Here is a 20,107-nt window from a genome sequence, read left to right on the forward strand (position 1 = left end):
ATGTATTTAGACCAATTTTTTTCATGTTATTTGCATGTAACTGGCATGTAAAAAACACCTTTCGAGTGTTGGGCCTCGCAGGCAAAGTGGCTGATGCCTGTAGCATGTGAAAAGCACCTTTCAAGTGTTGGGCCTCACTGAGGCAATGATGAATGACTGATATCTTTGGCTGGCATTATGTAGCGCTTGAGAAGACTCGAGCCAAATAAAATCGCAATTGTGCGAGATACTGGAGTCATGCAAATGGCACCAATGCCAGTGATACTTAACCACTTTCAAAGTGGTTGGCGTTAGGAACCATGCCAAATCAAACTGGAGTCTGGTGCAGCCTTCCAGCCAGCCAGCCTTGGTCAACCCGTCCAACCAATGCCATCTTGAACAACGGACATTAAATGATGATGATGATGAAAGTGTTTTAAATACTTTCCACTTTTGTTGTTAAGGAGAAAATAATAAAATAACCAGCTGTATTTCTCAACACATTACCTTGCTAAAGTTGTGTAAGACCTGTCAACTCTGATCCAGGAATCCTATGACATGCTGGAAGATGGTTAGTTGATTACATGGATCCATTCCTCTGCCTCGCTGAAGGGTCTTGTGAGAATTGAAAATGGTAATGGGGACAAATTGCCATGTTTAATAAAATCAAAATTATTTTCAAACATGTTCAACATCATAGTGAGGAAGAAGTGTTATATGGTTGCAAACTCCAGTTTATCTTCTAATTATTGGTAGTGAGCTGGCAGAATCATTAGCATGCTGAGCAAAATACTGTCCTTACAGTCTGTTCTCAAATTCTTTCATTCTTTCAGGGTCAATGAAATAAGTAGCAATTGAGCATTAGGCTCAATGTATCAACTTATCCCCTCCCCCAAAGCTGCTGGCTTTGTACCAAAATTTAGAACCGATTTTCGATTGATCTTCACATTTTATTTTATTTCTCTTTTCTTTAACTTGCAAGTTACATCAAGTCATTATGTAGCTGATAAAAATGATTTAATGAATTACTTGAAGATTATTTGTTACTGTCTAGATAATGAAAACAACAGACTGACTATTTCACCAACTGACTGAGTAAGCAATCAATTATTTGGTTGATTGGTTAATAACTTGTTTTATAAAATTTTAATATAAGGTATAATTCTTTTGAAAATTAGTATTCATTTTGTAATAAACACCAAAATATTTAATAGAAGTGAAGTTATAATAATTGTCTGTATGCCATATTTTCTGTTACCCATGGTGTCAAAAGTGCTTCCGAAGTTACCTGTCATATGACAGATGCTCTAATGCATATATATTCATGGTATTCCGTTGGTTACGACGACGAGGGGATCTAGTTGATCCGATCAATGTAACAGCCCGCTTGTGAAATTAACATGCAAGTGATTCAACACTCCACAGACACATGTACTCTTAATGTAGTAGTTCTTGGGGAGATTCAGTGTGACAAGACTGGCTTTTTGAAATACTGGTACAACAGAAACAGTAAGAAAGACTGAGAGAATGTTGTGGTGAAAGACTGCAGCAGGGTTTGCCACCACCCCCTGCAGGAGCCTCGTGGACCTTTAGGTGTTTTCGCTCAGTAAACACTAACAACACCTGGTCTGGGAATTGAAGCCATGATCCTATGACTGTGAGTCTGCTGCCCTAACCACTGGGTCATTGCACCTCCACTGCTTGGGTGGGGTAATCTCCCACTCCACAGCAGTGGCCTTATTTTTCGTTATATTCTCTGCCCTGAGAACAAAATGTCCACCTAAAATAAATACAACAAAAATTCTAAACACAGGCAAAAAGAGAAAACAGTTAAAAAAAAGCAGACGAAATAAAAATAATAGTTCATACCAAAAAAGTTCATAAAAGAAAGAGAAAGGAAAGACAACAGTTCAGAAAGAGTAAATAAAAATATACGGTTCCAGGCCACAATGGTACTCCAGCCCAATTTGATCCTAGCTCCATTGCAGCCGTCACTTTGCTGGTAAAATCCAATCCTTTGCACAGTTCCATGTGGTGAAATACAAAACGAGAGGAAGACTTTTCTTCAAATTAGTAGTTTTCAAAACTTAGTTTGAAAACAATAAATTTTTCTTTAGAGTGTGTTTTCTTTCTGGATCTGTTTTTCTGAAAACGATTCTGGCAGTGTTGGCTACAGCCTAGTCACCTGTATTACGAACCAGGTGTTACATGAAGGAGTCATACCCAATGACTGGTGTAGCAGCACCATAGTCAACTGCTACAAAGGTAAAGGTGACGCTTTAGATACAAATAATTACAGAGGCATCAAGCTGTTAGATCAGGTTATGAAAGTTACGGAGAGGGTCATAGCCCAACTAATTAGGGAGCGAATCAATTTAGATGAGATGCAGTTTGGGTTCGTGCCAGGTAAAAGCACTACTGATGCCATATTTCTAGTAAGACAGCTGCAGGAGAAATACCTAGCCAAGGATAAACCTCTGTACCTGGCTTTCGTTGGCATGGAGAAAGCCTTTGACAAGGTCCCCCCGATCCCTTACCTGATGGTCAATGAGGAAACTTGGGATAGAAGAATAGTTAGTGAGAGCTGTGCGAGCCATGTACAGAGACGCTGCCAGTAAGGTGAGGGTTGGAAATGAGTACAGCAATGAATTCCGGGTAGAGGTGGGGGTCCACCAAGGTTCCATCCTCAGCCCCCTCCTATTTATCATAGTCCTCCAGGCGATCACAGAGGAGTTCAAGACAGGTTGCCCCTGGGAGCTCCTCTATACTGATGACCTTGCACTAATTGCAGAGTCACTATCAGAACTAGAGGAGAAGTTTCAGGTGTGGAAGCAAGGACTAGAATCGAAGGGCCTTAGAGTCAACCTAGCTAAAACCAAAATCCTAATAAGTAGGAACGTAGATAAAACACAAACCCCTTCAGGTAGATGGCCCTGCTTAGTAGGTAGGAACTCTATAAGATTACCCAGTGCAAGCTATGGACACATAAGAAGTGCAGCAATATCAAAGGCAGGTTAACTAGGAAGTTAATTTTTGTATGTGGCAGATGTTCAGGTGCAATAAAGACTGTAAACAAACAGGAAACAACAACTATCTCATTCCAGGGTGAAAAACTAGAGGTAGTCGATAGCTTCCGCTATCTGGGTGACCAAGTTAGTAGTAGGGGTATGTGTGCTGAAAGTGTAGCCGCTAGAATAAGAATAGCCTGGGCAAAGTTTAGAGAGCTCTTACCTCTGCTGGCGACAAAGGGACTCTCACTCAGAGTAAAAGACAGACTGTATGACGCATGTGTACGAACAGCCATGCTACATAGCAGTGAAACATGGGCTGTAACTGCTGAGGACATGCGTAAGCTCGCAAGGAATGAAGCCAGTATGCTCCGTTGGATGTGTAATGTCAGTGTGCATACCCGTCAGAGTGTAAGTATCTTGAGAGAAAAGCTGAACATTAGAAGCACCAGTTGCGGTGTGCAAGAGAGACGATTGTGCTGGTATGGACATGTGGTGAGAATGGATGAGGATAGCTGCGTGAAAAAGTGCCACACCCTAACAGTTGAGGGAACCCGTGGAAGAGGTGGGCCCAGGAAGACCTGGGCTGAGGTGGTGAGGCAAAACCTTCGAACATTGGGCCTCACCGAGGCGATGACTACTGACCAAGACCTTTGGAAATGTGCTGTGCGTGAGAAGACCCGACAAGCCAAGTGAGATCGTTGTCAGTGCCCCTGGACTGGCTCTTGTGCGTGTGGCACATAAGATGCACCATTTTGAGCGTGGCCGTTGCCAGTACTGCCTGACTGGCCTTCGTAGGATTTTCGAGTGAGATCGTTGCCAGTACCCCTGGACTGGCTCTTGTGCGGGTGGCACATAAAAGACACTATTTCGAGCGTGGCCGTTGCCAGTACCGCCTGACTGGCCTTCGTGCGGGTGACACGTAAAAGCACCCACTACACTCTCTGAGTGGTTGGTGTTAGGAAGGGCATCCAGCTGTAGAAACTCTGCCAAATTAGATTGGAGCCTGGTGTTGCCATCCGGTTTCACCAGTCCTCAGTCAAATCGTCCAACCCATGCTAGCATGGAAAGCGGACGTTAAACGATGAAGATGATGATGATGATCTATCTATCTACATATAATCCAGCATTCTTTTGGTATATCCCTCAGAGTTGTCATAAACTCTGAGGAGTATACCGAAAGAATGCCTAGAATCCTAATCAAAGGCGCTTGAAATATAAAGAATATACATGTCCAAAAAAGTTGTGACATTTCTGAATACCTATAAAAGAGTGTATGTGTGTGTGAAAGAGAGAGAGAGAGAGAGAGAGAGAGAGAAACATTAAAATGTATTAAAAATGAATCTAATTACCTCCGCATATACATAAAGAAAAATAGACATGAATTAGTTAAAATAGAGTTATGTCCCTTTATAATAGATTAAATAGCGACAGATTATTCAGGTTCTTTACGTTCCAAGTTTTATCTGTACTTCTGAAAGTAGGGCTAATTAATGTAGAATCGCACCCATCCTTGAAGAATACAATTTAAAAAAAAAATTTTCTGATACCAATATTTTAGGTGTCAGAGACGACGAATATGTCAAAACAAAAACCCAGCTTTTCAAATTTGACCCCCACTCCCTTCCCCCAATTTTTTTTTAAAAACCCACCTTTTCCAAGTTTACTCGTTTCAGTCATTTGACTGTGGCCATGCTGGAGCACCGCCTTTAGTCGAGCAAATCGACCCCAGGACTTATTCTTTGGATGCCTAGTACTTATTCTATCAGTCTCTTTTGCCGAACCGCTAAGTTACGGGGACGTAAACACACCAGCATCGGTTGTCAAGCAATGTTGGAGGGGGGGACAAACACAGACACATAAACATATATATAACAGGCTTCTTTCAGTTTCCGTCTACCAAATCCACTCACAAGGCAGTGGTCGGCCCGAGGCTATAATAGAAGACACTTGCCCAAGGTGCCACGCAGTGGGACTGAACCCAGAACCATGTGGTTGGTAAGCAAGCTTCTTACCACACAGCCACTCCTGTGCCTGTTTAAAAACTTTTTAAATTTCACCTCTTACCTCTCCAGCGAATCTTGGCACACAGTCTCCCCACCACTAAAACAGAACTTTCTGATTTTTTTTTTTTTTTGAGCGGATTCCTGTTTTCAATGACGGAGATTCTGAATATGCAAGAAATCATGTTTCCAAAATTTTAAATGTCTGCCTTCCACACTAATTTTTAACTTTTTTTCAAGAATTTTCTTTTTAATCCACGTGGAAAAATATGGAGATTAAGAATATGGAAATAAAAAATTTTCAATTTCAAATTTTCTATGTAAAACTACAAAATTGATCCACACACCGCTTGTCACCCCATCCTGCTGTCTAAAAGTGAAAAAGAACAGCTGTTTTGTCCGTTTGTGCATGTGTAAATTTATAGTGAAACAGCAAAAGGATCAGAGCATGTGAAGCCCTCACCACGAAACTCAATATGCTAAAAATAACAGTTGCCTGGAGAATGTTTGTGTTTGTACATGCACAACAATTTCTATAGCTTAACCAAATGAACAGAGAAAGTACACAGAAATATGTTTTACACACCTGTCGTATATATTACTTTTGCTTTATTGAATAAAAGAAAAAAAATTCCAAATTTGAAAATTAGTGGGGAAGGAGTGAAATTTGGGAAAGACTTCCTTGTGTACCCACCCATAAAATTTTTTTTTTAAATATTACACATGGTGGAAAATTCATTTCCTACCATGTCTTATAATAATAATGAGAAAGTCATAAAGATTAAGAATTTCTATTAAAAAAACTTTATTTCTGTATTATGTATATTCGTCCTAACTTTCAGGAAAATGGATATTTTTTAGTGAAATTGTCTACAAATACACCTTCAACTATGTACATTCCGAGCATATAGGTATTTTTGGAGAAAACAATTGGGGGTTATTTCTGAGAACTGTTCCCCACTCGGGGGTGTTTTGGAACAAGTCATCCATATTTGTTTCATTTTCTGTTTTGTGCGTTTCTGCATTCGTAGATTTCTACTTAAGCAACAGGCAAATGAAATATGTGTGTATGTAAAGAATCTTAAAAGGTACTTTCATGTGAGAAAAAATTTCATATGGATATAGACGCCTTTTTCTTGATTTTCCAATACGCATTTCGGACATTTTTGGAAAAAGTCACCTTATTAAAACTTAATATTCAGTTGTAACTATTTCAAATAAAAAAGAATTTCTAAAGGTACTTTCATTTTTTATATTCTTCTCTGGCGGCATAACTACAGATTTCTGCTCCACTGACTTTGGATGATCATAACTTTCTATGAATATGCTCCCCACCCCAATTTTTAATTTTTCCCCAAAATTTTACAGCTACAGTTAAGGGTTATATATGGATGCACAAACACACAAAACAAAGAAAATGGGCCAAATATGGACGACTTGTTCCTAAACCCTCCTGAGTTGGGAACAGCTTTCAAAAATAACCCCCAAATCCTATATGCTCGGAATCTACATAATCCGAGGTATATATTTGTAGACAATTTCATTAAAAAATATTCATTTCTCTGAAAATTATGATCATCCAAATTCGGATGAAGTGGGTGCAGAAATCTAATAAACAAGGACAGTCTCTCAAGGTTGTTGGACTTCACCTTGCTTTTCTCACAGGCAGTTATATGTAGGATGTTCGCGAGTTGGAAGTCCTCAAAATTTTTTCATTTATACACCAATTAAAGGACACACTCAAAGCATCGTATAATTAGAAGCTCTAGATAATTAAACTGTGATTGATTGCCGGATTTGTTTCAATACATTTGTTTATACTGACGTCATCTGATAGAATTTTTGTTAAATGTACTTATTAACAGGAGAGGAGCGCCAACAGGCTGGTTCTTCTCAAATTTATGCATTTTCAGGTCAATGTGTTTCAAATAAGTGCTGATAAATGAAGGTCACTGCAAAGACAAAGAACTACTTGTTTTTTTTTGCTAACAATTTTAACAGTGAGAACACTGGAAAAAATGTTATTGACATCAATAGTTTGTACCTCAGCTAATTACTGTTGAGAACTGCATAATCCGTTTCATTTTACTTAGAGATTTAAAAGGAATAATTAAATTTCATTATTTTCAATAACATTGGAAACACCGGGTTATCTATACATATAAATTTGACATGGGCGATTCTTTCTTGTCTTGGGATTCATCGTCAAATGGCTGGGTGGAAGTGCGCGAAAAATTGCACAGATGTGTAGAATAATCATGTGTTGCTGGGCTTTGTATTTTTTCATAGCTCCCATGGTTACCGAGATAACCTACTACAATAATACTCTTGTGTTTATGAATGAGAAAGGAAGGGGTGATGTCATACTTGGTAGTGGGATGATGAAAATTGTACACTGAAAAAATAAATCAAACAGCGTTTCAACTCTGTGAATATATGTGTGTGTGCACACACAATGGAAGTGGGATGGTTCATCTTTGTTCGCTTAGTATTTGGGTTTATTCTTTGATTTGGTTGAATCTTGGTTGTTTTTTGTTTTTGTTGGTCAGTTATTTTTAGCGTTTTGACAGGAAAAAGTCATTCTAAAATTGTTTTTTAACATAAGCGTGCCCAAACAAGTTGAATGCTTACATGGAACTGGTTTTACAGCCACATCATCCAAATCGACCGGGCTTAGCTGCTAGTTAACATATAAAGTCGGTATCTAAGCTACTTGGAGGTAAGACCTGCATAGTCCATGATTCATGTTAGAGATCTAAAAGGCATTTTTGAATTTCATTAGTTCTTTAACATGGGCAACGCCGGATATTTCTGCTAGTTATACATAAATAGATATGAATTAGTTAAAATGGAGTTCCTTTTAATAGCCCAAGATTATTCCGGTTCTTTACGTTCTGAGTTTAACTCGCACTTCTTGAAGTTGCTGTCCTTGTGTCTAATTTTAAAATAATTATTTCTTCTAGTTCTTTGCGTCCTGAGTTCAAATCCTAATGAGCTCAACTTTGCCCTTTATCCATTTGGAGCCGGGTCCATTCAATCAACTAATTGCCTTCAACAATATTTCAGGCCTAATATATATGTAACACACTGACCAGGTCAATTTCTATTTATTATTTAGTTTCTGTTTTGCTTTACTGAATTAAGTAACTCTCTCATACTTCCCCAGTCAACAACACATTCCTGGCACTTCTTAAGGGCTATCAGCAATTCTTTAACCCCATTTTCACCGAATCCTTTTCTTTTTCTCCACCAGTCAAAAACATTTATCTTGTACAGCTGTTCATTCTTGGAATAGTCATCGTAGGATTTTTGAATTTCCTCTTCATCAACTCCTAGCGCTTTAGCGACTGGTATCCACCCGTCAAGAACTCGCAGTAGAATACGTCCGAGTAAATTCACATCCAGCCGCTTTATATTTGTTTCTATCTCAGTGAGGTCCGCTGCCTCTTTTTCCAAAGAAAGCACCACATGCTTTTTGAGGCATTCAGTCTGTAAAAATTTTAAAAGATCATTAAAAGTTTTGTCGTCATTTTTCTCCATAAAAAAATGCATAATATTTGGAAAAGTAACGTCTTCTGATAAATCAACAAACTTGTCATTAATACGTTGTACATCAGGTTCCGATATGTTTTGTTTGAGAAAACACAAATTATTTTGTATTACATTTCTTGGTGACCGCATTGTATATGTGCAGGTAATATAACAGCGAAAAAAGCAGGAAGTTAGAAAGTTGATTTTCGTTCTCTTACCTCTTGAATTAATTTCTATAACTTATAGGTTATAGAAATCATTAAAACTTTTTTTTCTGGTTTCAAGTATTGATCATTCGGATGTATTTGAACGCATGAAAGAAAGGTGGTTTTATATTTAAATTATGAATATCAGTTGTCTTTTGATCAGATGTTTGTTATTCACTTGTTGCAAAAAACCTTTAGAAAAATATTTCTCTGATGACAATATTACCACGACAAAACATTCATCGACGGATGTTTTAATAAACAAATTACAATTTCCGTATCATCTGTTACAAAACCTCGCAGAAATACGCGTAAACCATAGAACAGCTTGGCTTATTACTATAGAAACAGGATACAAAACGGACGGACTGAAGAAGGCAATGAACTACACTGAGTCCGCAGAGAAGAGACTTCCGGTAAGGCGTTAAGTTGGATTTAAAAGACTGATCGTACGCTCATCGGTGCAGATGATTAAAGCAAAATAAACGATACTTCGAGACATTCTGTTGTTATTTTTATGCTGTTGGCACTCTTTTGCTTACGACGTCGAGGGTTCCAGTTGATCCGTTCAACGGAACAGCCTGCTCGTGAAATTAACGTGCAAGTGGCTGAGCACTCCGTACCCTTAACGTAGTTCTCGGGGATATTCAGCGTGACAGTGTGACAAGGCTGACCCTTTGAATTACAGGCACAACAGAAACAGGAAGAAAGAGTGAAAGTTGTGGTGGAAGAGTACAGCAGGGTTCGCTACCATCCCCTGCCAGAACCTCGTGTAGCTTTAGATGATTTCACTCAATAAACACTCACGACGCCCAGTCTGGGAATCGAAACCGTGATCCTATGACCGCGAGTCTGCTGCCCTAACCACTGGGCCATTGCGCCTCCACTATTTTTATGTATAGCTTAATAAAAGCTACACCGGTAGAGACGGACTATATGTAATCTGAACCTTTCCCCCTACCTTATTTATTAATTTTTTTTACGGAATCCCACGTTTTAGGCTATGGAGATTCCGATTCTGAAAAAAAAATTTTTGAAAAATTTAAATTCCCCCCACACCACCAAGCAGGCTATTTACATGCTAGAAATAACAGCCAAATCTCACAAAACTAGTGTTAGGGTTAGGTTTAGGGTTAGGGTTAGGGTTAGGGTTAGGGTTTGAGTTAGGGCTAAGTTTACCCTGTGGATCTATATAAAAACCGGGGGGGGGGGAATCGAAATTTTGAAATTGAGATTTTTGAAAATTTTTTTTCAGAATCGGAATCTCCATAGCCTAAAACGTGGGATTCCGTAAAAAAAAAAAAATAATAAGGGGGGGAAGGTTCAGATTACATATAGTCCATCTGGACCGCTACACCAATATGTCTGTGGCTTTCGATTGGCTAAAAGTATCTAAAATTTTTTGCAAAAGAAACCAGTAGAATAAATACCAGATTTAAGTAAGTGCTGAGAATAATTTAGTTGACCCTTTGAAGTGGCCCCTTTCTATGGCTGCGGTCCAATGAGTGAGACAAGTAAAATGTGCGCGTGTGCATACTTGTATGTATGTTCTATGGGTGTTTTTGTTGTTGATATTTTGTCTTCTAGGGCTTTGGGTCAGACAGTGGTCAAAAGCATTTCAACCGTAACCTCTAAATTCATTGATCCTGCAAATCAAACTTCTTAATGCAGAGATATCTGATTATATTTTACCCAATCAGAAAACAGGATTTAGAATCTGTATGGGTTTGCTAAAACTTACAGTTGACTGTGATCTAATACCACATGATTTGCCGTACATCCACTGTGATTAAAATTATAGAACTGTTGTTCATTATTTAGTTAGAAATATTAAGAGATAATGCTACAGGCTCAAAAGAAAAGGATTGGAGTTTTTTTTGTTTTTTATCTGTTGCCTTTCCCGGTTCTGAAGATGGATTGTGTACAGAAAAAAATACACTTATACTCTTTTACTTGTTTCAGTCATTTGACTGTGGCCATGCTGGAGCACAGCCTTTAGTCGAGCAAATCGACCCTAGGGCTAGTACTTATTCTATCGGTTTTTATTTTGCCGAACCGCTAAGTTACGGGGACGTAAACACACTAGTATTGGTTGTCAAGCGATGTTGGGGGGACAAACACACACATACATACATACACACAAAACACACTTATATATATATATATATATATATATATATATATACATACGACGGGCTTCTTTCAGTTTCCGTCTACCAAATCCACTCACAAGGCTTTGCTCTGCCCGAGACTATAGTAGAAGACACTTGCCCAAGGTGCCACGCAGTGGGACTGAACCCGGAACCATGTAGTTGGTAAGCAAGCTTCTTACCACACAGTCACTCCTACGCCTTATGTTGATTATATAAGACTTACAAAATTTGGCGAAGGTAAGGCGCGTGCACACCACCTACTTCGGATTTTTGTGTTTTCGATATGGGAGAATACGATTTTGCCCACCCCCAAACACGTTTTCAAAATTTTAATTTCCCTCTTACCCACCCCAATTTCTTAATTTTTAACTATTTTTCGAATTTTTCTTAATCTACGTAGAAAAATACAAAGTTTACGAATCTGGGAATTTTTATTTTAATTTTTCTTTAAGAAATACTCAATGTCTTTTCTCCCACCTTGTCCACCCATCACCTCTCCACTTTAAAAAAACTAAAAACTCCGAATGTTTTACTTTCGTCTGATGTTTCACACATGCGTAGAATTCTACCGAAATTGCAGACGTAAAGAATATCAGACCACCACCAGAAAAGCTGATATGCTAGAAATGTTTTGGAAGGGAGTAGGGGAGGAGTTTCGGATCAGATGGCCCACATGAGTCGGAATTTCTCTGTTTTGACTGGGATTTTTCCGCAATTTTTTCTTTTCAGCACAGTCTTCGGAATGATGGGAAGCATCTGCCACTCCCTCACCATCCCAGTTTGGACCAATTTTTTTTTTATCACTACGCACTTAAAATCCACGAGAAACATTTTCGGTTTAAGAGAAAAAATAATAAAATGTTAATAATTTCAGAGGAAAATGTGTGATTTAAAGAAAACCTGGCTGTTGTTTCTAGCACATCTCAAGACCTCCCTCCTCGTTTCTTTCTCATTCTCACATCTATTGATGTTTTTCAAAAATTTTCTGCCCATAAACACATTTCATAGAATGATAGTGCCAAAGTAACACACGTGTAGTGGATTGCTTGATTGTAAAAATTTACCTTTTCTAACAAAATTATGCTATCAGAATAAATTAGCTTTTACGTAATCTCTCATTAAAATCTCTCTGGATAAATCTCATCACTAATCATCTCAGGTTCTCCAATATTTTAGAATTATATAAACCGAACCAATCAGCAACGCCACTATAGGTTACGTGGAAACGATGAGCGTGTTTTCAAGGGAGATAATTAAAGAATGTAACACTTCATGTAAAGTAGATATAACAAATGAAAAATCCTTCAAGAATCCATAAAAATTCCTGGATCACTACCAAAATTTCATCATCTGTCCCTCGTGTCATTACCAACTTTTCCTGCAAGTTTCATCAAATACGGTTGACCACTTTTTGAGTTATTGTGCACACAGACTGACAGACGGACAAACCACCGCCGATAAAAACATAACCTCCTTCCTTGGCGGAGGTAACAACGTAGATATTAGTTATAACAACCAAATTTTTAGCATTTATTTGGCGTCACTCACCACGATTTACTTTCATCAATTTCAGCATCTAGTGGTTGCCCATTGCTATCAACACCGCCGATTTCCATTGGGTTTTCAAGCCGCACGTCCCCTAGTTATTTCCCCTTTAATTTTTATTTACTTTTTTTTTAATCACCACATACTGAAGGATTACCCAACAAGTCTTTGCATACACTCAATCTACGGGATCTAATCGATTATTTGTTGAGAGTTCTTTCGGAATGCTATTTGTTGAAAGTTTCGTGGAAAAGTATCCATTTTTCTAGAAGTTATAAGGCAACGAGGTCGGGTGTGGGTATATATCTGTAGTTATGCCAAAATATGGACAGTCCGAAATGTTTGCTCTAATCCCAGCAATAGACCATTAAATATGTTTATAGGGAGGAAGATATTGAAAAACATGAATACATCAGACTGACAAGGAAACTAGGATGGTATCAAGTGGTCGTGAGATGTGCTAAAAATAACAGCTAAAACGCATTTAAATCACATAATTTTTTTTTGTTTCTGTCTAATCGTAAGAATTCCCACGTGCAGAACACAAATTGACATTTTTTTTTTTGAAAATTGCAAAAGTTATGAGGGGTTATATGGGGTGCTTAATCCAGAATTCCACCAACGATATCAATTACATTCGCTTTTTCAATCCGTCTTACGGAGAAAAATGGTCAAACTAAAGGGTGACAAGAATAAAATAAAAATTAGTCTAATAGGTGTAAAACAGCTTGCTGCGAACGAATATGAAGAAAAAAACACGCGCTCGCGAACGGATGGGTGGGGAGAGGCCTCGGAACATTCTCATCCTGAATGTTCCGAGACGCTTCACCGGAGCCAAGAAACAAAAGAAAAATAGTGTAATAGATGTAAAATGACTTGCTCTGAACGAATATATAAAAAAAAAAATGCGCTCCCGCGAAAGGCGGGGTGGGGAGAGGCCTCGGAACATTCAGGATGTGAATGTTCCGAGGCTTCTCCCCACCCATCCGTTCGCGAGCGCGCGTTTTTTTCTTCATATTCGTTCGCAGCAAGTTGTTTTTACACCTATTAGAATATTTTATTATTTTTATTTCTCACCGGGTCAAAAACCCTTCCGTTTGATCAGAAAAATTTAATAGTCTTACTTTACGTTTTTCTCTCTCGCTTCCGCTTCCGCTTTTTTACTTCCTGTTTTCTTGTTCACTTCCGCCGTTCATCACTTAGTCTCAACATTTAGTCCCAAATTATTTTCCTGAAACTTTAATTTCCCATTCCTCATTGCTTATATATATATCAACTAGCTGTACCTCTGTTTAATGAGAGAATGGTATTTATAGATATAAATCTTTCATTGAAACATAGCAACAAGGAGGTAAATATTTTTGAACGAATTTATTTTGCAAAATTAAGCATAAAATGTATATTATTGTCTGATTTTTAGCAGGGCGAAGGTAAATAATACGCGCACCACCCGTTTTAGGGTTAGGGGGTTAGGGTCACGCCGAAAACGGCTTATGTGCGTATTCTTTACCTCTGCCTTATCTTAATAATGTATAATCAGATATGTATAAACTACAAGAGAGATGATAGCATTTATTATATGAAACTAATTTAACACTGATGAACACCAGTAATTCGAACTTTCTGTCATAAAATATTTATTTCACTGCTACTCATTTTGGTTTGGTGTTCGCCAATATTTTTTCAATATGGAACGACAGCTTCATATCTGAAAGACAACCCAGGACAAGATAGAATGATAAACAAGATCATACTTTCGAATAAAGGAAACGGTGTAAGAATTGTTTCTTTTTTTGTATCGTTCTAAATACCTCGTATTAATTGTTTGGGCGCACGAAATATTTCTAAAGAAGTAATCTTAGTATCCAGGAGCCCTTGGCAGATAAGACGCCAAATTCAAACTTAACCATTGAATTCGAAAAGAAATTAAAGTTCGATTTTTAATACATATTATTTGATATTTTTCTAAGAAGAAAAATGGGCGGAATTCTGCTTGGAGTACACCATATAACCCTTCATAACCTTTTGGTAAATTTTGATACTTTCACCCGCATGAAAAAAAAAAAAAAAAAGAAAACGATAATTCCGGGATAGTGTCCGCCCCCTCCCTTACCGAGCAAAAATAAGGAGTTTGCCGCACATTAGGAGGTCATGGTACTTGATTCTACGCAAAAAAATCCGAGTTTTTTTTTCTTATTGAAAATCTTGTGAGTAAAAGTATCAAAATTTAATTTTTGGAAAACTTTTGTGAATTTATGTTCTTCACTTAGGAAACCATGTCAGTATGTTTTTTTTTTTTTAAAAAACAAAAAATCATTTTGTGGTGTGTGATTTAAGGGTTATTTAGTTATTTTTTTTAGCACATCTCACAACCACCTGATACCCTCCTCCTTTCTTTGTCACTCAGACGTATTGATATTTTTCAATATCTTTAATAATCGCTGCGATTTAAGCAAACAATTTGGACTGCCCATATTTTAAACTCTGTAAAAAAAATTCTAAAGATTTCAAATATTTTTTTTTTTTTAAATTCTAAAAATTCAAAATAATTTTTATTCATTGTCGTATGAATTCCTGTGCTTAAACACAAATATGCAAAAATTTTCTTAAAATTCCAAAAAATAAAAATAGCTATGAGGTGTTATAGGCATGTTTAATGTAGAATTCCTTTGAAAAATGATGTCAAAGAAATGACAATCTGAATCTGTCATTTTCAAAAATATTCCAGAGTCAGAAATAATATTTTAGTAGTCATTTCACATAAGACTCCATCTCCTGATATTTTTTTGAAGTGGCTCTCAATTTCAAATTCTCATTTCTCTTCCATGATTTGGATATTCTTTGGCAATAATTGTACAACAAAGATCTCATAGATTTAGTTTCATTAGTTGCTGAAGTATAAAGATACTTTTAGATGATTGTATCTTTCAGTGGAAGATATAATTTAGTCCCAGTTTAGTCTTGATTCTACCGATATGTTATCAAATAGGATCTATTGTTGGTTCTCAACCAGGGTCCATATAAGATTTTGGTAAAATCTATCTGCAATAAATCAGTTATTCTGCTACAATACAGAATATTTTAATAATTATTTTCATACAATTCCTTATAATAATTACATAAAAATATAACAAGATTTTTTTAAACTTCAAATGATTCAGAGGGTCAGACTTAGTAAAATAGAAATCAAAAGTGTCCATAGGTAAAGAATGGTTGAGAAACACTGATCTAGATGTACACATCATGTTTTACAAAAAAATGTTTTGAGAACTGCACTATACAATATGTTCTGTTTGGGAGATTTGTTTATTCTCTCCATTATTTAATCTACCAAGTAGGAGTCTTTCTCATTGGCAAGGACAACTGTGTGAAGTGTTGCACTCTAATGGTGGAGGAAACCTGTGGAATAGACAGACCCAAGAAGACATGGGACAAGGTGGTGAAGCATGATTGTTGACTATTGGGCCTCATGGAGACAATGACTGAGACCTTTGGTGATGTGCCGTGCTTGAGAAGACCCGTCAAACCAACTGAGATCGTAGTCATGGCTAATGCCAGTGTTGCGTAAATGGCACATAAAAAGCACCCTTCAAACGTTGGGCAATATGTTGTGCTTGTGAAGACCCGTCGAGCTGAGTGAAATTGTAGTCATAGATGATGCCACTGCCATCTGACTGGCAAGCCAAATAAAATTTTATTTGTGGCTTCAAACATTGGGTGATATGCTGTGCTTGTGAAGACCTGTTGAGCTGAGTGAAATCATGGCTGATACCAGTGCCGTCTGACTGGCACCCATGCCAGTGGCACAAAAAAGTGCCATTCAAGCTGTTGGGCTTCATGGAAGCAGTGGCAAGTGACTGAGACCTTTTGTGATATACTGTGCTTGTACAGACCTGTCAAGCCAAGTGAGATCATAGTTGTTGCCGGTGTCAGGTCACATAAAAAAACATCCACTACACTTTTGGAGTGGTTGGCGTTAAGAAGGGCATCCAGCTGTAGAAACCTTGTTAAATCAGATTGGAACCTGGTGCAGCTCCCTGGCTTATTAGTTTTCAGTCAAATCTTCCAGTCCATGCCAGCATGGACAACGGACATTAGATGATGATGATGATGATAACTGTTGGATTTCATTACAAAAATTGAAATGTAATGTTACATGTTCAAAAGCAAAGAATTTGGTGATTGATGATCTCTTCCACTGATTACAGTAACCAGCTCTGGAAGATATCTAGATTTTGTACAGAAAAAAATATTTTTGATTACATAATATTATATTTAATGTGCATAAGTTTTATACATCATTAGAATGCTAGTTTTTGTTTATATTTATTTGATTTCACATTACCATATATTTAATACTATTTTCTTTGATATAACCTTACTAGATTATAGTTAATGTTGTCTTTAAACAACTGCACTTGACAAATGAATGATACCTATGATTCACTGTTCTTTAAATTTCTAGTTATCAACTTAATGTCTATCTCACTAGATAGCCCAACTAGTGCTTCAGTTAATATCACATATTTCAATCACCATATACATACCATTCTGTCTTTTCTCCATGTACATATTTCCTATGTTTGCTTGTACTTTTTTTGATTTAGTTTTTTTCATTCAATGTCTGTGGTCAAAGTTCTCTCTGATGACCAGTTTTGTCACAACATCAAAATGTCTGTTATATCCTATACTCTCTTTCTATATTTCAGAGTATCTGATGTTATTGAGATGACATATTGAAGACTAAAGAATAACATTACCAAGGCTACAGGAGATTTTGTCTATGTAACTTCATTTTTATCACTGTGAAATATTTCTAGTTAATTGCTAGAATTTTCTAATATTGACTGCATCTATATAACTTTATTTCTGTGACGGTGTCAAGATTAAATTCAAGACAAAAACAATTTCTTTACAGCTGAGACATTTTCAGAATTTCACACAAATCACATCTAAAGAAATTATAGACAATATTGATAATATTTACAGAATTATTTCTCTGAAAATTCAAGAAGAACTGCAGTTTTCTATTTTATGAACAAAATTTTAAATTATGAAGAAGAAACCGAGTGATAATCAGGTTCCTAATGAAAGACAAAATGGTAAGAATGATGTCTCTCTTGAAACAAAGAAGATATCTTATGAGTGTGACATATGTGGGAAGGCTTTTAAAATAAGAAAATATTTAATCCAACATAGATCTATTCATTCAGATTCACATGCGTATGATTGTGAAATCTGTGGTAAAATGTTCGCTTCAAATGATGCTTTATCTACACACAAATATATTCATACAGGTGAGGAAGCAGACAATTCTGATGCTTGTGATAAAGCTTTTTCTGACAGTTGTTCATTATCAAAATGTAAACAAATTCATGCTGGAGAAAAATCATACCATTGTGATATCTGTGGTAAATCATACACTAAAAAGAATAGTTTATTGTCACACAGACGTATTCACACAGGAGAGAAACCATACAAATGTGACATTTGTGCTAAAAGCTTCTCTTCAAATTCTTCTTTATCTATACACAAACGTATTCACACAGGAGAGAAACCATATAAGTGTGATATCTGTGGCATCTCTTTCACTACTAGCACTTCTTTAATTTTGCACAAACGTATTCACACAGGAGAGAAACCATATCAATGTGATATCTGTGATAAAACATTCTCTATTAGTAGTTCATTATCATTGCATAAATTAAATCACACAGGTGAGAAACCATTCCATTGTGATATTTGTGGTAAAGCATTTCCTAAAAATAGCAGTTTGTTGAAACATAAACGTATTCATACAGGAGAGAAACCATATCACTGTGATATCTGTGGTAAATCATTCACTCAAAGGAGTAATCTTGTGACCCACAGGTATATTCATACTGGAGAAAATCAATACCAATGTGATACATGTGGTAAAAATTGTTGTTCTAAGCAAAGTCTATTGAGTCATAAACGTATCCATACTGGTGAGAGACCATATCATTGTGATATTTGTGGTAAATCTTTCTCCAATCGATGTTATTTTCAGTCCCATAAACTTATTCATACAGGAGAAAAACCATATCAGTGTGATACATGTGGTAAAAAGTTCTCTACAAATCAATATTTATATAATCACAAACGTCTTCACACTGGGGTGAAACGATGCCACTGTAATATTTGTGGTAAAGCATTCTCTCGAAATAGTCAGTTATTGACTCATAAACGTATTCACACAGGTGAGAAACCATACCATTGTGATATTTGTGGTAAAGAATTCACTTTAAATGCTCATCTAACTAAACACAGACGTATTCATACAGGTGAGAAACCATACCACTGTAATGTATGTGGTATGACATTCTCACTAAGTTCTAACTTATTAAATCATAAACGAATTCATACAGGGGATAAACCATACCACTGTGATTTCTGTGGTAAAAATTTCTCTTCAAGTGGTCAGCTATCCAGACACAAGCATATTCACACAGGAGAAAAACCATACCGCTGTGATATCTGTGGTAAAACTTTTTCTGAAAGGGGCTCTGTATCATCTCATAAAAGAGTACATACTGGAGAAAAGCCATATCATTGTGGTATTTGTGGCAAAACATTCACTGCTCGTAATTCATTATCTTTACACCAAAATGTTCACACTGGAGAGAAACCATATCATTGTGATATCTGTGGCATAAAATTTTCTCAAAATGGCAATTTATTGCGACATAAACGTCTTCACACAGGAGAGAAACCATTTCACTGTGATTTCTGTGAAAAAACATTCACTTATAGCACTGATTTAAAAACACATATACGCACTCATACAGGAGAGAAACCGTATCACTGTGATATTTGTGGGAAATCTTTCTCTCAGAATAGTCACCGAGCGAACCATAAACGTATTCATACAGGTGACAAACCTTATTACTGTGATATTTGTGGTAATGCATTCTCTCAGCAAGGTCATCTTTTAGCCCACAAATGTTTAAACAGGAAAGAAACTACATCTATGTAATATTTGTAATGAAGCTTTGTCATCTTAATCAATTACACTGGGGAGCATGATGTAAGGGGTAGCTCAATTGTTTTTCTTTGAAAGCTATTGTGTTATGTCTCAGTAAGATCACAGGCATTGTAAATCACATCTGGAATAAAGCTGCTCACCAATACATACCAATCTCTTAACCTTGGATTTATTGTCATTTTTCTTTTCAACCAAAAGTATTGTGGCTTTTGTTCATCATGTTTGGTTTCATGTCACTTCCACTCAGGCCCTCATGACTTTTTCGACTTGCTTTTCATCACACACATTGTCTACCACTACTCTCAGGACCCATACTAACCACTTGTCTCAGTCTTCCTCTTTAAACTGAGAAGTTTTACTAATGCATAATGTCTAATGTCACTGTTGTATAATGTTGCTAATTATTTCAAATACTTCTCATGTTTGATGTTGTCAAATGAATATAATAAAATATCCAGCTGTAATTGTTACCACACTCTCTAAAGTTGTTTCTGTTGTCGTCTACTTGTTCCAGTAAAATTTTTGTGCTATCTTGCACAAAATAGCTTCTAAATCCTGTTTTCTGATTGGGTAAAAATAATCAAACTTTAAACCTTTGTAACATCATCATCATCATCATCATTGTTTAACGGCTGCTTTCCTTGCTAGCATGGGTTGGACGATTTGACTGAGAACT

The 20,107-nt window shown here is 36.8% G+C and overlaps 2 protein-coding genes across 4 annotated transcripts; one reads left to right on the top strand and one right to left on the bottom strand.

The window, feature by feature from the left end:
- Positions 1-5,778: 5,778 nt before the first annotated feature.
- LOC128248584 (uncharacterized) lies at positions 5,779-9,567 on the bottom strand. Its single transcript, XM_089356634.1, has one exon. The coding sequence runs from the start codon at positions 8,669-8,671 to the stop codon at positions 8,105-8,107; it is 567 nt and encodes a 188-aa protein (XP_089212760.1). The 5' UTR covers positions 8,672-9,567; the 3' UTR covers positions 5,779-8,104.
- Positions 9,568-13,575: 4,008 nt separating this feature from the next.
- LOC106878496 (uncharacterized) lies at positions 13,576-19,901 on the top strand. Of its 3 annotated transcripts, none has more exons than XM_014927720.3 (2): positions 13,576-14,632; positions 17,135-19,901. In XM_014927720.3, exon 2 carries the CDS (start codon positions 17,479-17,481, stop codon positions 19,420-19,422), a length of 1,944 nt encoding a protein of 647 aa, XP_014783206.1. In that variant the 5' UTR covers positions 13,576-14,632; positions 17,135-17,478; the 3' UTR covers positions 19,423-19,901. The 3 variants fall into 3 exon arrangements, with proteins under 3 accessions (XP_014783206.1, XP_014783207.1, XP_014783205.1); XM_014927721.3 differs by having other exon boundaries at positions 13,576-14,199; XM_014927719.3 differs by having other exon boundaries at positions 13,576-13,776.
- Positions 19,902-20,107: the final 206 nt, after the last annotated feature.

The sequence above is a fragment of the Octopus bimaculoides genome, chromosome 8, assembly GCF_046866305.1.
Source record: "Octopus bimaculoides isolate indiv1 chromosome 8, ASM4686630v1, whole genome shotgun sequence".
NCBI classification, from domain to species: Eukaryota; Metazoa; Mollusca; class Cephalopoda; order Octopoda; family Octopodidae; genus Octopus; species Octopus bimaculoides.